General features: G+C 36.9%; 2 protein-coding genes across 5 annotated transcripts; both read right to left on the bottom strand.

The window, feature by feature from the left end:
- Positions 1–431: 431 nt before the first annotated feature.
- UPL4 (ubiquitin-protein ligase 4) lies at positions 432–10,777 on the bottom strand. 4 transcript variants are annotated; one of them, XM_085726721.1, is made up of 19 exons: positions 10,685–10,777; positions 10,364–10,469; positions 8,893–9,550; positions 8,687–8,797; positions 8,427–8,543; positions 8,167–8,325; positions 7,873–8,034; positions 6,976–7,128; positions 6,776–6,897; positions 5,548–6,691; positions 5,303–5,386; positions 3,965–5,179; positions 3,628–3,858; positions 3,431–3,535; positions 1,573–1,653; positions 1,395–1,463; positions 1,171–1,299; positions 987–1,070; positions 432–883 (listed from the first exon to the last, which is right to left on the bottom strand). In XM_085726721.1, exons 3-19 carry the CDS (start codon positions 9,514–9,516, stop codon positions 818–820), a joined length of 4,656 nt encoding a protein of 1,551 aa, XP_085582847.1. In that variant the 5' UTR covers positions 9,517–9,550; positions 10,364–10,469; positions 10,685–10,777; the 3' UTR covers positions 432–817. The 4 variants fall into 4 exon arrangements, with proteins under 4 accessions (XP_085582847.1, XP_085582841.1, XP_085582836.1 ...); XM_085726715.1 differs by having other exon boundaries at positions 10,583–10,777; XM_085726710.1 differs by lacking the exon at positions 10,364–10,469.
- A 575-nt stretch (positions 10,778–11,352) lies between these two features.
- LOC146956114 (uncharacterized) lies at positions 11,353–13,941 on the bottom strand. The gene is made up of 3 exons (XM_085749041.1): positions 13,677–13,941; positions 12,663–13,606; positions 11,353–12,480 (listed from the first exon to the last, which is right to left on the bottom strand). The coding sequence occupies exons 1-3, from the start codon at positions 13,939–13,941 to the stop codon at positions 11,353–11,355; spliced, it is 2,337 nt and encodes a 778-aa protein (XP_085605167.1).
- Positions 13,942–13,985: the final 44 nt, after the last annotated feature.

A 13,985-nucleotide genomic window follows, 5' to 3' on the forward strand; every position in this document is an offset into this window, starting at 1 on the left:
ATAGTAAAAAAATTATAATTAAACACAATTTTGTCTTTACCATCTACAACTAAAATCATTAACAATTTTGTCTTTACCTTCCATTTCCTAGAAAATGGCTCGAGAACCTTGAGTTTTACTAGATTCCTTTATATGTTACCTACATGATTTTCAAATTTCTTTTAACAACTTTCAGCAAAGTTTCTCAGTTCTCAACAGAACTTAACACTTAGTGTGAGTATATATCTATATTCTTATGGATATCCCAACATCTTCATTAGCTGGCATCATAATTTCCATTAACCAAGACTACAAAAGGTAGAACTCAAGCTTTCAAAAACATTATTATCAAGTGTTTTATACTGCAGTCACAATGCATAAATACATCATTCTCAAGTGTTTATACTGCAGTCACGATGCATAAATACTTCAGTAAAAAAAGTAGAATGAAATTTCATCAAATCGAAAATAATATCATAGATAATAAAGTAACAGCAGATGTACCAAAGGGAACAACGCTAGCAGGTAAATGGCTATTAATCATTAAGGTCCCAATACTAAATACTGTACAAAAAATATCAAAAAGCATGACTACTTAAATTGCCCTCCGTTTCTATACAGAGGACAGAATCCAAAAAACAGCTAACTATCAGCAGGCTATATACACCCCCCAACAATTGTAGTCAGTGAAGACAGAAAGCTTTGTCCCCAAGAAAGCAACTTGCTGTGACCAGCACTGCTAGCAACTAGTTAAATACCTTTATCTACATTGCTACCAATCACCCTAATAATTACACCTTCAAAATCCAAATAAGCTGATCCAATCAAGAGAATGAAGTCATGATAGGTGGAAAGATCCTTGACCCTCTGTTATGGCATACAAGAGCTTCTCTTTCATCTTCTCCTGAAATTCAATTAAGTGTCAGAATATTTAGATCTTTTTCAAAAAAAAAAAAAAAGTGTTTTTAGTATTTAAAAGTTTGAAGCAGAGAAGACTGATGCGGTACTTTTGACGAATACGGAGGTAGCTTAAGGTAATTTGCACAAGTCATCACACTAGGTAGGTCTGTGTCTGCTTGGTTGCTACAATGCTGTTGAACACGCAAGAATATAAGATGTTACAAAGAAAAAGGACATGTTACGTGTAAAAACCATGGTGAAAAATAGAGTGTATCAGTAAAATCTGTACACCTTTCGGACAATAGTCAACTTCGGATTGAGAGATGCCAATCCTCCTGGAGGAAGCCGAGGTGTGCCGGTCACGAACTGGAGGAATGCTCGTCGTTGGCCATGGTCAAACTCTCGGATAATTTCCAACAACTGAGTTGTTGATGACAGAAATTCAGTCCAAAAAAAAAAAAAAAGGATTCTGAACATAAGATCAAAACAATATCTAAAACTACATGTATCCTTACATTAACAATGGGAGGACTGCTAGCTGTGTAACCATGGTCGAACTTAATGTGATCTGCGAGCTCATTGATCTGCTAACAAGGCATTACTATAATCAAACCTTTTTTTAAACAAAAAGTTTCATTCCGCTCTAATAGAAAAGGACATATATACAAATTGATTAAAATAAATTATACATACCGCCCAAGAATCGTTCTCTCCGCAAAGTATACGCTCAAGTTCTTCTTCGTAGAAAATCTGAAGATGTTCAATGGGAAAAACCTGCAAGTTTTAAAAAAAAAAATATATATATAATGAGAATCCCAACGAAGATAGATAAGAAATTCATGAGCGGTCATATATATATAAACAAGAAATGACTTCGGCAGTCAAGACACAAAACCTAGTTCTGACAGTATATTAAACAAACTTCTCGCATATCCCATTTTTCCCCAAGTTCCAGTGCAGGATCCCAGTTCTAACTATCAATATATTTTAGCATTTAAAAGCGTAATGAAAACAAGAGCACAAAGATAAGCAATAAACTTTAACACCTGTGTGTAATGACCCTAGGAACATAGGCAGAAATTATAAAACCGGTAATGGTCCTAAAAACCATAACAGCTGATTGCAGATCCCAAATTATAAATAAGACCACAGAATGAAAAACCCAAACAACACCAGACAGCACAGATAACGGTAAGATGTAACTAGGACTTGTGGATTTTTATCCTTCTATTAAGTCAAATTATTCCAGTGGGCGAAAATGACAAAAAAGGTTACAGAAAATAATTAACCTTTTCATGACAAAAAAGTAAAAGAAACAAATGTTAGGCTGGAGCATAACTGCCAAACAAAGAAAATTAAATACCAGTGTACCAGTAAGGCTTTATTACTGCACGGTATTTCAAAATGATCATAAAATAATGGCTCATACTAACTTATGCCCTAAGGGCACAAGTTAAGGAACTAAAAAAGGAAATAAGAAATAAATTTTGTTTTGAAAATATAAATGTTTAAAACTATACAACATTAAATACACAATTTCCAAGAAAATAATTCCATCTTTAGCTTTTTAACAAGTTAGCATTTCCCTAAAATAATCAACTAACTTCTTATTAAATGAATTTTTTTTTCTTCCAATAATGCTTCTATTTTCTTTCTTTCCGATCCGGCTCTGAAACTTGTTGAGATTTTAAGGCTTTGTTTGGGAGTTTGAAGGGGAGGGGAAGGGAGGGCTTTTTTTGAAAGAACATTTTTTTAGAGAATAATAAACTAATGTTTATTGATTTAATATATTTTAGATTTTAAGAGTATTATCACAACATAGAACCCTCCAAAAACCCCCAATACAATTTTTTAGTTCCCCCAAACAAGGGGGATTTTGTATTGTGAACCTCCATAGCCCTCTCCTCCCAATGTCTTCTATTTCTTCCACTCGCTCCTTCCTTTTTTCCAAAACCCTCCCTCCCCTCCCCTCCAAACTCCCAAACAAAGTAACTGTTCGGTTTGAGAAGATATTTTTCATTTCTGTTTTCATTAATAATTGCAAAAGCGTTCATTTTGTTTTCACTTTATTATTTGTTTTAAAGTATTAATACAAGCAATAATGAAAATAACAATTTATTTTCAATGTTTTCTGTATAAAACATTGCATACACAGAGAACAAAGGAAAACAAGGTTGGAAGTTGAGCGGCACTTTTGTAATTCTTAGTTAAAGTAAGAAATTAAACAGAACACTTTTCCTTGAATGAAACAATCCCTTAAATTAATATTCTCTATAAACTTATTTAGTTCACAAATTGAACACATGACCTCATGTGATGTGGCCCTTCAGACCATGCAATTGATTGAAAAAGCTTCTTATATATAGAAATTAGTTTCAAGCCCATATTCATTTTTTTTTTTCATCATGTATTATGTAAACCCCAACTTTTGGGGCTTTTTTATTCTCGTGAGATGCAATTCTCTTCAACTTCTATAGTGACAGTGAATATAACACAACCAAAAAGGTTATGGTTAAAATATTCCAACTATTATCAAGACAAAGTGAGAGACCTGGTTAAAGCCGGATTTGAAGGCTTCCACCTGTCTTGAAATTCCAGACTTGACAGTTGCATCAACAATAAGTGAAACATAATCCTCCAGGTTTCTCATATTTACCTACCAAACAGGATGAAATATTAAGTTTATATTCCAACAACAAAAGGGTTAGAACAAAAATTGCAAAGCAAAAATATCAAGCAATATTTTACCATGGTGTGATCAGACCCTGAAGCAAGAACAGTATCAGGATACCCAGGAAGAGTAAAATCAAGACAAAGATCCTCAATTCTGGAATCTCTAAAGCTTAGTCCCTGTTCCAACTCAGAATTTCCTTCACAGACCGATTCCAAACAAAATTTCCTGTTAACTAGTGCTTGAAACTCATGCAGTACCCTACCAAGCTCAGGATCAAGTGACTGTATGTCGTAAAGATAAAGTTCCTAAAAAGACAAGTTATAAGCAAATAGAAAGGTTAAGTCAGTTTCCATCTTACTACAAGTTGCAAGCTCGTATGAAGTTTCATTAATTGCACCCAAAATCAATTACCTTTCCAAGAATAAGTTTATAGAAGGCTTTAGAAAAGTGGAGATCTAAGACCCTTCCGTCTTGAAGTGCTTTAGCAACAACTTGACCTAAAAGGAAAAATTTATTTGTTACTTCAGAGAACTGTATGCCACCAGATGTATCTTGTGTTGACAACCATGGACGAGGAAAGAGTCCATAAAGAGAATGGATTCCTGTTTCCTCAGCCTGCAAGTTTGTCTTTATGGTATATGAAGAAGCATCCTCTCTCCACATGCCCGAACCAGACTTCTGTAACTCCTGACACACCAAGGTATAAAATTCCAAAGTTGGTCCAAGACCAGTGCCCACTTCTTCATCATATTCCACTTCAAGAACCACTTTATGACTGGCATGTAGTTTCATCATTTGTGCAGCGGACTCCAAGATCCGGTCGCGGTAAACTAAAAACTTCTTTCGAGGCAATGCACCATGGCCCAGTCGCCTGTCACTTACTGTTTCAGAGTTATTGTGAGGTGGCATTCGTGGCTGACCAAATGCTGCCAGTTTGAAGTACTTGCATCTTGCTTCAAAGCTGAATAGGAAAGGACAAGAAGCCAATAACTGATTACACCAGAAAGGCATACTGCCAACGCAGACTGCCATAGAGTCCCTCATCTGTTGCTCCAGCTTCTCTGTCAACTTACTGCTCACGAACTCATTTAGTTGGACAGAAGGAACTGTTATTTTTAGGCTATCCAGATTATCAACTTTACCTTCAGCAAAAGCACACATTCTTTCGCGTGACATGAGATGAAAAATAAATCTGTTCATACCTTCCAAGCTTTTAAGAAGAAACAGAATATCATAAGTTGGACTTGACTTCTCCAAATCAGAAACAAGTTCACTATAGAACATGTCTGATAAAAAAGGTGTCCGCTGATATAATGCTAAAACTTTATCATGAGGAAAATCTTGAGATGAAGAATGACAATCCGAAGGCATTATGTCCTCAGGTTTCACAGCTGCTCTATAGGTTAATGTATGCACATGACTCCACAATTTTGCACTAACACCACTATCATTTTGTTTTACTATTTGGCCAAGAATTGCCTGATATAGAGTCAATTTAGGATCCAGAGGTTGTCCTTCAAGGTAAAAAATAAGTTTATCAGCAGCTTTGTTGCTACAAGATGCAGGATGCTCTTTTCCTAGTTTTGAGTCTGATTCTGCAACAAAATGCATTTCTTGTTCTGCAATCTGTTAGATAAGACACAAAAAATTTAAATATATGCAAGTGTAACATAACTATAAACATACTTTGACACAAATAACATGCAACAATGTTCTTCATTATAACCTAACCAGTAACAAGATTAAAACCTGAATTCCTGAAGAAGATGATTCCCCAGCATTCACATTGACTGCTTGATCGGGTCTAGGATGTGATGTCTTTGGCTCTTCCCCCTGCAGAACCAGTATAGTTGAAATTCTTCATTTTTTTAAAAACAAAACACTAATTTAAGAAACAACCCCTCATTCCCTAAGAACAAGATAAATTTACTAGGGGGAAATGCATAAATAGGCTGCCACTTCAGTAAACCACTGACTGTGGTTACAAATATTACCTGTGTTTCACATAGATCTGTCGACATGCCTGCACGTTCTGAGATTGCTGGAACTTCATCTACACAGGACCTTGTATTTGATGGCAATTGAAGCGGTGGACTTTCAGGTTGCAACACTACTTGACCAGATGATAATTTCTCATCCTCTGCACTTTTTACGCTAACCTTTGGCCATAGATATCTTTCAATTGAGTGCAAAGAAGAAAAAGGGTCGACAGTAAAAAAATCCTCAGCACAGTCACTCAAGCAAGTTTCTTTCTCCTCCTTAACAAAACGTACTTTCAGGCAAGGGTAAGGAACGGCACATCCATTAGGAACGGTAGCAAACGAATTTCTCATTTTTTGTACGTTGCTCAGAATAATAGGAAAAGCTTCCAATGAAGTCAGTGCGCTCAGCAGATTCCTGATTAATATAGAAAGGGGTGTGTCGCCAGAGAGAGGCTGAAAAGTACGTAAGCATATACTAGCTAAAGCCTCAAATCGTTTTTCTATCACAGCATTATGACCAAAAACACCATGCATCCCCTTGTTTTCCCCCATATATTGGCCAAGTGATAAATAATTAAGAAGTGCTTTTGCAACTCCACTCTCAATAAATTCAAAAGTAGAAACTTCTTCCTTGCCAATAAGCTTGTCCATAATTTGATCCAGTACCCTATTGATCTTCTCTTCATGCACAGCAAGAGCACCTGCGTCAGTCGACATGCTCAACAAATCATTAGACAGTGCTCTGAGATTCTTCAAAATATCAGTCAATCCTTTCTCAGAATCATATAATTCCGGTGCCAAGTATTTTGTTTTAATATGCTCTGCAAGGTTATGAACAGAGTCTTTGTCAAGTTTGCACTTTTTGGCTTCTGATGATGTAGGAGATTGGGCAGTTGAAAAAGTGTAACACAGGCACTTGGGGACCTCTCTAGAAGCAGACCTTTGACCAGAGTCTAACGACAGTTGAACGCCACTAGGGTACACCAATTTTGATGATCTTTCTGGTGTTAAGAGTGCCTCAATGGCAAAAAAGACACCCTCCTTTATAAATAACTTCAAGAAAATATCAGAAAAATTTTGAAGGATTATCTCAGCTATCTGTAAGGCTAACATTAGCATATGATGATCCTTCCGAGTGAAAACTCCAGCCAAAAAACTGTCACATTAACCAGATAAAGTCAATACCTTAAACAAAATATAAATAATATAGCAACTCCAAGGATAAGAAAGCCCGTTTCACCTTGAAATATTGGCGTTCTTAAGAAGCTCCACAAGCATGCCAGATTTGGTCAAACAAACAAACTTGTACATGACGAATAGACATCCATGGCAAACGGATAAACTTGCACCAGAATTAAACACCTGTGCAAAGATGAGATAGGTATTTAATTGTAGTAAAAACGGTAGAGTATTGAGCTAACTAGAAGAAAATTAACTAACCTGGATCAACATGGGAAACACATCCATCCCAAGCTTCTGCAGGAGATCTGGATGATTAGCTAGGAAGGATTCTTTGTCCAATGCTAGTTGATTATTCGGATCTTTTTCCAGGCCAGGGAGAAGTTCATTCAGCAATTTGAGTACTTCATATACCTAGAAGGTCAACAAACAATAAGAAAACCTTTTACACTGCTCAATACAAGAAATCTTACAAAACACACAAACAAGAATCAATTACAAGAAAAACCTTGCCTGGTTTCAGACTGACACTGCTAGATAAAGACACTCAAAGAATTGAATGGTATAATTTTGAAACAGAATAAAGCAATCCACCACTTGTATTAAACAAGAATTATATTTCAACGTGCCTTATTGCAGCCTTCTAGATACATTTTTCACTGAACCATAAAGACTTCATAAATTTCCTAAAATTCAGATATCCAATGACAATCAGACCTAAATTTCTCTTTATCATAAATTTCTTTCTTACTGCAATGTGACTAGGAAGTCCATGTTCGAGTTGTGAATCAACTTCAAAAAAGTAAGTGTGAATCAACTTCTTAAAAAAAATAAGGTAAGATTTCCTACAACAGACTCAAAATGAATCAGACCCCTCCCTATACTCTATCATGACGAGAGTTTTAAAGTACCAAGTTACTGTTAATGTGTAGATAAAGGATACTTTTAGGGGCTACATAGGGATACTCACAAATGAACATTTAACTATAGTCTTGCATTATTATCACAATCAATATTAAAAAATTGCCAATTACTGAACTAGTTACAACAACTAAATGACTATAGCGATATAATCCAACTCGTAAACAGGAAACTTATCAAACCCTATAGCTGCACACCAGTACAAGACAAAAACAGAAACAAATCCAAGCTTCGTACCCGATTACAGTGTCCACCAACAAGCTGAGACGTTGATACACCATGTGAGAGGTCAAATGCAGACAATATATCTCTCAATGTGATGCTTATATTTAACTCATACAAAGTCCTGAAGGCTACGACTGATCCCGATGAAAGTTTGACAAGTAATCCTATCAAACCCTGTCAAGCAAAATAATAGATTCATAATTTCATAACAACATCAAAGTTCATGCACATAAAAAAAAATAAAAAAATAAAAAATAAAAAAGGAGAAATATAGGATATGAAAATAGCATATAAAAAATTGCTTACATTATAAATTAATTGGGATAGAGTCGCTCGGCCATTTACACTTAAGAGATGTGTGACCTGTTGAATCAATCCATGCTTACAAAGTTCATCCGACATTTCTGAGGAATGAGAAACTCGATCAACAATTTTGATTAAGCAGGTAGCAACGTTTTCGACAAGCTGTGGAAATACATTTGCACTTCAGTAAAGAATACAAAAAAAAGGAAATCAAACCCACAACAAATACGTAAGTGTAATATCTACAGTCCAATCATCGGTACCTGCCGATCCTCATATAGAAGAAGATTGCATAATATGGGCACAGCCTCCATGAAAGGTGTGGGGCTTTCTGAGGGAAGCTTCTTGCATATGTTGACCACAGTAGAAAGAGCCACTCGCTGTGAGAGGGAAAAGATACATTAGTAAAATGAGAAAACTATTCTCCAATCTAATGATTTAAAATATTTTTTATTTCAAATTTTTGAACCAAAAATGAACTGTCAATACTTATGAAGACGATGCCTTTGTATTAGATGCTTACCTGTATGCTTGTTGAGAAGAAATCAATATAATTCAGAACAGCCATAATTGCCCCTGCCTGTAAGCAAGCAAGTGGTTGTTCTCTCGATATTTTCTCCAATGCTTGAAGACACTGGATAAAAACAATAGCTACAACTTACAAACTATAAAAAAAAGCAACAGAAGAAAATGAAAAACATATCTTACAAACAAGGAAGTACCAATTACCTGGTCGGCTACGTCTTGATACTCAATAGTTAGTAACCTTTGACATAAAGCAGAAACAGCATCATGACGAACAAGAAAACCAGCTGATCGAGGATACAGATCACATATATAAGTGATAGCCCTTATAGATAACAACATTATCTCTGGGTTACTCTCATGTTTTGCAAGCTTTACAAGTAGTGGTGATAACAAGTCTGAAGTCATGCTGGAGATTGAACCCTCTGTACAAAATGACAGAACTTCGCAGAGTTCAGTGAGTACGGCCAACTGACCAGAAGGTTCAGTTTGTCCACTCAAGCTTGATATAATAGTTTTAAATTTTCCATGATCACTCGATAGTCTCTGTCTATGATATTCGTGGAGAGTGCTATGATAGTGCTCCATTTCATCTGAATCACATGATCCATCAGCTGAATCCTTCTCTGGCTCTTCCTCTGAATGGCTTGAAGCAGACGAAGAAGTATCCATGTCATCATGGGGCTCCATTGCCGACTGTGTTGAACTTACATCGGTTTGAACCGAGGCGGTAGAAGAACTAGGTCTAAAATCTAACGAACTGCACGCTCTCTTATCAGCAGGCAGTTCATCTACCATTTCTGGACGCTTTTGACCTCTACTTCCCATTAATTGCTTCTACTCCCCAATTGGAAACCGAACCCTGCGTAGTTCAAAATCTCGTCAATTTATATTCATGAATAAAGTATAACTCCTAACCATATAAAGACCAAATAAGTCAGAATTCCAAGCCAAAAACTGATTGTTTATGTTCTTTTTAAGAAAGAAAATGAAAAGGAAAGTTCATAACTCCAATCCAGAACAACAACCAAACTTTTCTAATGATCAAACTTTTGTCAAATTATAAACAACACAAGCAAACATTTTTCATAATTTTCAACATCACCCCAGTTAATTAGTCATTAAAATCCTTAATTCTCCCAAAAAAGTAACAGTGCTGCAAACCACTTTCATGATGATGCATTCTCATAACATCATCATAATAACATTGCAAACCACTGCCTCCTTTAACCCAACACAACGAAAATCACATTAAGGTCCAAAGAGTAAGTGTATGTTTGGTATCACGCAGATTTTGTCAGAATCACTCTCAATCACCATGTTTTTGCAAAAGCTAATAAGTGTAGATTTTTGCAAAATCACGGTGGCTCACCGTGATTCTGTCAAACTCAGAGTGATAACAAACATACACTGAATCAACTTAAAGTGAACAAACATAAACCTGAGTCTCAAAATAACCAAATCAAACAAAAAGGTTCCATCTTTGACTTTAACAGTATGGTTGCATCACAGTACAAACACAATCAATGAACAAAGCAACCATAATAGAAACAAAAACAAACAAAAAAACACAATGAGAAAAAAAAAAACAGGATCAGTGAAAAACAGAACAAACACAATCAAATGAAGTAGAACAAAACAAAAACAATTTGAATGGTTTTATCCGATGAAATACCTAGTTATAGTTCTTAATCGTTGTTCGAGAAAGTCGAAGACCAAATTTCTGTTGCAACAAAAAAGTAAACAATTTTATGATGATTTTAACAATTTTTATTCATCATCTGCGAGAGAGAAAAATAAAAATAATAAGCGATTGAATTGATGTTTATATAAGAGAAATGAAAAATCGATGATAAAAAAAATGAAAAAAGAGAAAAAAGATATTGATGAAAACCAGAGAAGAGGATGATTGAAGACGGAAGAAAACTTGTAAGGGAAGAGGGTGGTGATAATAGTGTAAATAGTATTCAAGAGGGTGATTAATATGGTTAATTACCAATTAGTCTCCTTGATGATGATGTTTTATTATTGTTTGGGGAGGATTTGGTGCCTATGAGGTGTATCAAGCTTGATGCAATGCCTCCATCATAATCCTTGTTTTGTTATGATCGTGGCTATATAGGTGCTTAGGTGTGACTTGGGAATAGGGTTTCATAAGCTTAAGAATGAAGTAAGAGTTTAATACGCTCAATTTGTTTTATTTCATTTCTAAATCAACAACAATAATCATCTTCAGGAAAAATGAAAAATTGTATAAATGTTTGTGTCAATTTTTGAGACAAATTTCTCTCATAGTTTGTTGTGTTTTTATTTTGTCAGGAAAAATAAAAAATGGTATAAATGTTTGTGACAATTTTTTAGACAAATTTCTCTCCTAGTTTGTTGTGTTTTTATTTTGGGTAAATATATATATTTCTTTGTATATATACGCTCAATTTGTTTTATTTCTAAATCAACAACAATAATCATCTTCAGGAAAAATGATAAGCGATTGAATTTTTTTTTTTTTGAACAAGCCAAAATGGAACAATATATTTACCAAAGGTGTTTCAAAACGCACAAGGCGTGCCGTAAAGAAACACCGAAACTGTTACAAAGTCAAGTCTGCGGTAATAATAACAACACCAAGATGAAAAGGAAAAGGCAACAAAATAAATAAGAAGATTACAGAAGAACACCCATACAAGGTAAAGGGTGCCGCCACCAGTCATGGTAACTAACGGCGAAAGTGGGCATATTAGATTTCAGCCAAAAGAAAGAGAGTCTTTTAACTTTGTCTGATATACTCTGAGGATCCATAATCTTCTGTTGAAAAATTCTGCAATTCCGCTCTTTCCAAATAGTCCATACACAAGCTAACCAGATTAGTTGTAAGAACGAGTAAACCGAACGCGGTAACCCCGAAAGGTGCCCGAACTGATAAAAATGTTCACGAGCTGTTAAAGGAGCAACAAAAGAAATACCAAGCCATTGGAAAATGTAGAACCAAGTGGTACTGAATGTGTGACAACCGAAGAGCAAGTGATTGGCGGTCTCTTGTGACCCACAACCACCTACGCATACGTTGTCAGTAGAATGAAGCACATGTCTCCGCACCAAGTTATCTTTAGTTGGAAGTCTATTACGGAACAGCCGCCACGCAAACAAAGAAACCTTTAGCGGAACTCTTTTATGCCAGACATCGACATGCAAATTCCTATCAGCATGTGCCTCCGTCGTTGTGAGATAATAATAGGTGCCTTTGACTGTATAACCTTTAACCGGATCAATAAGCCACCTCCACCTGTCAGAAATATTATCCTGCAAAATAATGTTATGCAAAATAGCAGCACACTCCAACACACTCTCCTCCTCCCAAGCCAAGAGACGACTCCTCCACACCCACGCCCCACCTCCAACCGTCCACCCCCTACCCTTCATCTCCACCACTGTTGCCCACCTATCTTCGGCTAAAGAGAAGAGCCTAGGGAATCTATCCCGCAACGGCACACCACCCACCCAATTGTTCGTCCAGAAAAAAGTACTACTACCTCCACCTACCACCTTACGAACGTTTTCGTCAAACCATCCGCCTACCCCCATCCCTACACCATTGCGGACCACAGTGAGCATCCGCCACCACACCGAACTCTGCCTTCCTCCCTCCTTTAACCGACCCCCCTCCTCCCCGTACCTAGCCCTTAAGACTCGGTACCACAACCCCTCCTTATCAATTAGCATCCGCCAACACCACTTTCCTACTAAGGCTAAATTAAAATCACCTAACCTCCTTACCCTCAAACCTCCTGCCTCCTTGGGAGCACAAATAGAATCCCAATCAATCCAATAAATTTTCCTCACATCCTCACTACCCCCCCCCCCCCCAAAAAAAAAAAATTAAATAAAGATTCAATAGAGGAAATTATATCTGCGGGGGCCTTGAAAAAGGAAAGAAAGTAAACCGGGAGAGATGACAGGACTAATTTCAGAAGAACCAAGCGACCACCCAAGGAGAGAAACTTACACTTCCAGTTCGACAGTCTAGTGATTATTCGATCCACAACAGGTTTCCAAAACTCAATTCTTCTTGCATCACCCCCTATGGGCAGCCCCAAGTACGTAAAAGGTATCGATCCCACAATGCACTGCATCACCATAGCAGCCTCATTTAACCAGGAAGTCGAAACATTAACTCCTGTTAACATGCTTTTATTAAAATTCACCTTAAGACCAGATGCTTGTTCAAAAATAATCAATAGTGCCCTCATAGATCGCACATTAGCCCAGCTTTTTTCACCAAGTAACAAAGTGTCGTCAGCAAATTGAAGATGAGAAACAGAGACCTCATTATTGCGTCCCACACTGTAACCACGGAACAGCCCCGTCGTCACCAAAGATGTCATCATAATATTTAGACCTTCTGCTGCAAATAAAAAAAGAAACGGGGAAAGATGATTTCCTTGTCGAAGCTCCCGTTCCATAGGGAATTCCTCAGTTGGACTCCCGTTCACTAATACAGATGCTGTTGTTGAACCTACACATTCCCTAATCCATTTTCTCCAAAGAGTAGGAAAATTCATTTGATACATGACTGAGTCTAGATATTTTAAATCCACTGAATCATATGCTTTCTCAAAATCAACCTTAAACATAATCAATTCTTTGTTGTAACGACGTGCTTCGTCAACAGCCTCATTAGCAATCAAAATACCGTCCAATATCTGCTTCCCTTTGACAAAAGCAGACTGTGAGTCAGAGATGACAGTACTTATGACGTCACACAATCTATTTGCAAGAACCTTGGCCAACACTTTGTACATGCTCCCCACTAAAGAAATGGGGCGGAAGTCGTTCAATCTTTGTGGAATCACAACCTTCGGGATGAGGGCAATAAATGTAGAATTTATTCCTTTTGTAAGCTTGCCATTACGGTGAAACTCTGATAAAAAATCTCATAAAATCGTCCTTCAAGAGGTCCCAAAATTGTTTGATGAATCCGAAACTAATACCATCCGGGCCCGGGCTTTTGAAACCAAAATCCCAAATCGCGTTCTTCACCTCCTCGACACCGAAAGGCCTTATGAGAGAATTGGATTCCGCTATTGACATTTTACGAAACGCCAATCCCTCCACACCTGGCCGCCCCTTTATAGCTGACTTGTAATGCGAAGAAAAATGGTGAAACACAGCTTCTCTAATATTTGTCACGCCCTCGACATAATCGCCTTGAACCTGAATCGACTGAATAGCATTACACCGCCGTCTTGCAGACATAACTCCATGAAAGAATGTCGTGTTCGCATCGCCTTCTTTCAGCC

The sequence above is a fragment of the Medicago sativa genome, chromosome 1, assembly GCF_051527215.1.
Source record: "Medicago sativa cultivar Bolivia chromosome 1, Bolivia_mono, whole genome shotgun sequence".
Classification (NCBI taxonomy): domain Eukaryota; kingdom Viridiplantae; phylum Streptophyta; class Magnoliopsida; order Fabales; family Fabaceae; genus Medicago; species Medicago sativa.

Coding starts and splice junctions, on each gene's coding strand:
- UPL4 (XM_085726710.1), bottom strand. CDS start 9,516: ATGGGAAGTAGAGGTCAAAAGCGTCCAGAAATGGTAGATGAACTGCCT. Junction 1,654..3,430: donor TCAAATCCGGCTTTAACCAG/GTCTCTCACTTT, acceptor TAAAACTTGCAG/GTTTTTCCCATTGAACATCT. Junction 1,464..1,572: donor GAGAGAACGATTCTTGGGCG/GTATGTATAATT, acceptor CCTTGTTAGCAG/ATCAATGAGCTCGCAGATCA.
- LOC146956114 (XM_085749041.1), bottom strand. CDS start 13,941: ATGTCTGCAAGACGGCGGTGTAATGCTATTCAGTCGATTCAGGTTCAA. Junction 13,607..13,676: donor CAAAAGCCCGGGCCCGGATG/GTATTAGTTTCG, acceptor ATTTTTTATCAG/AGTTTCACCGTAATGGCAAG. Junction 12,481..12,662: donor TCTCCTTGGGTGGTCGCTTG/GTTCTTCTGAAA, acceptor TGTGCTCCCAAG/GAGGCAGGAGGTTTGAGGGT.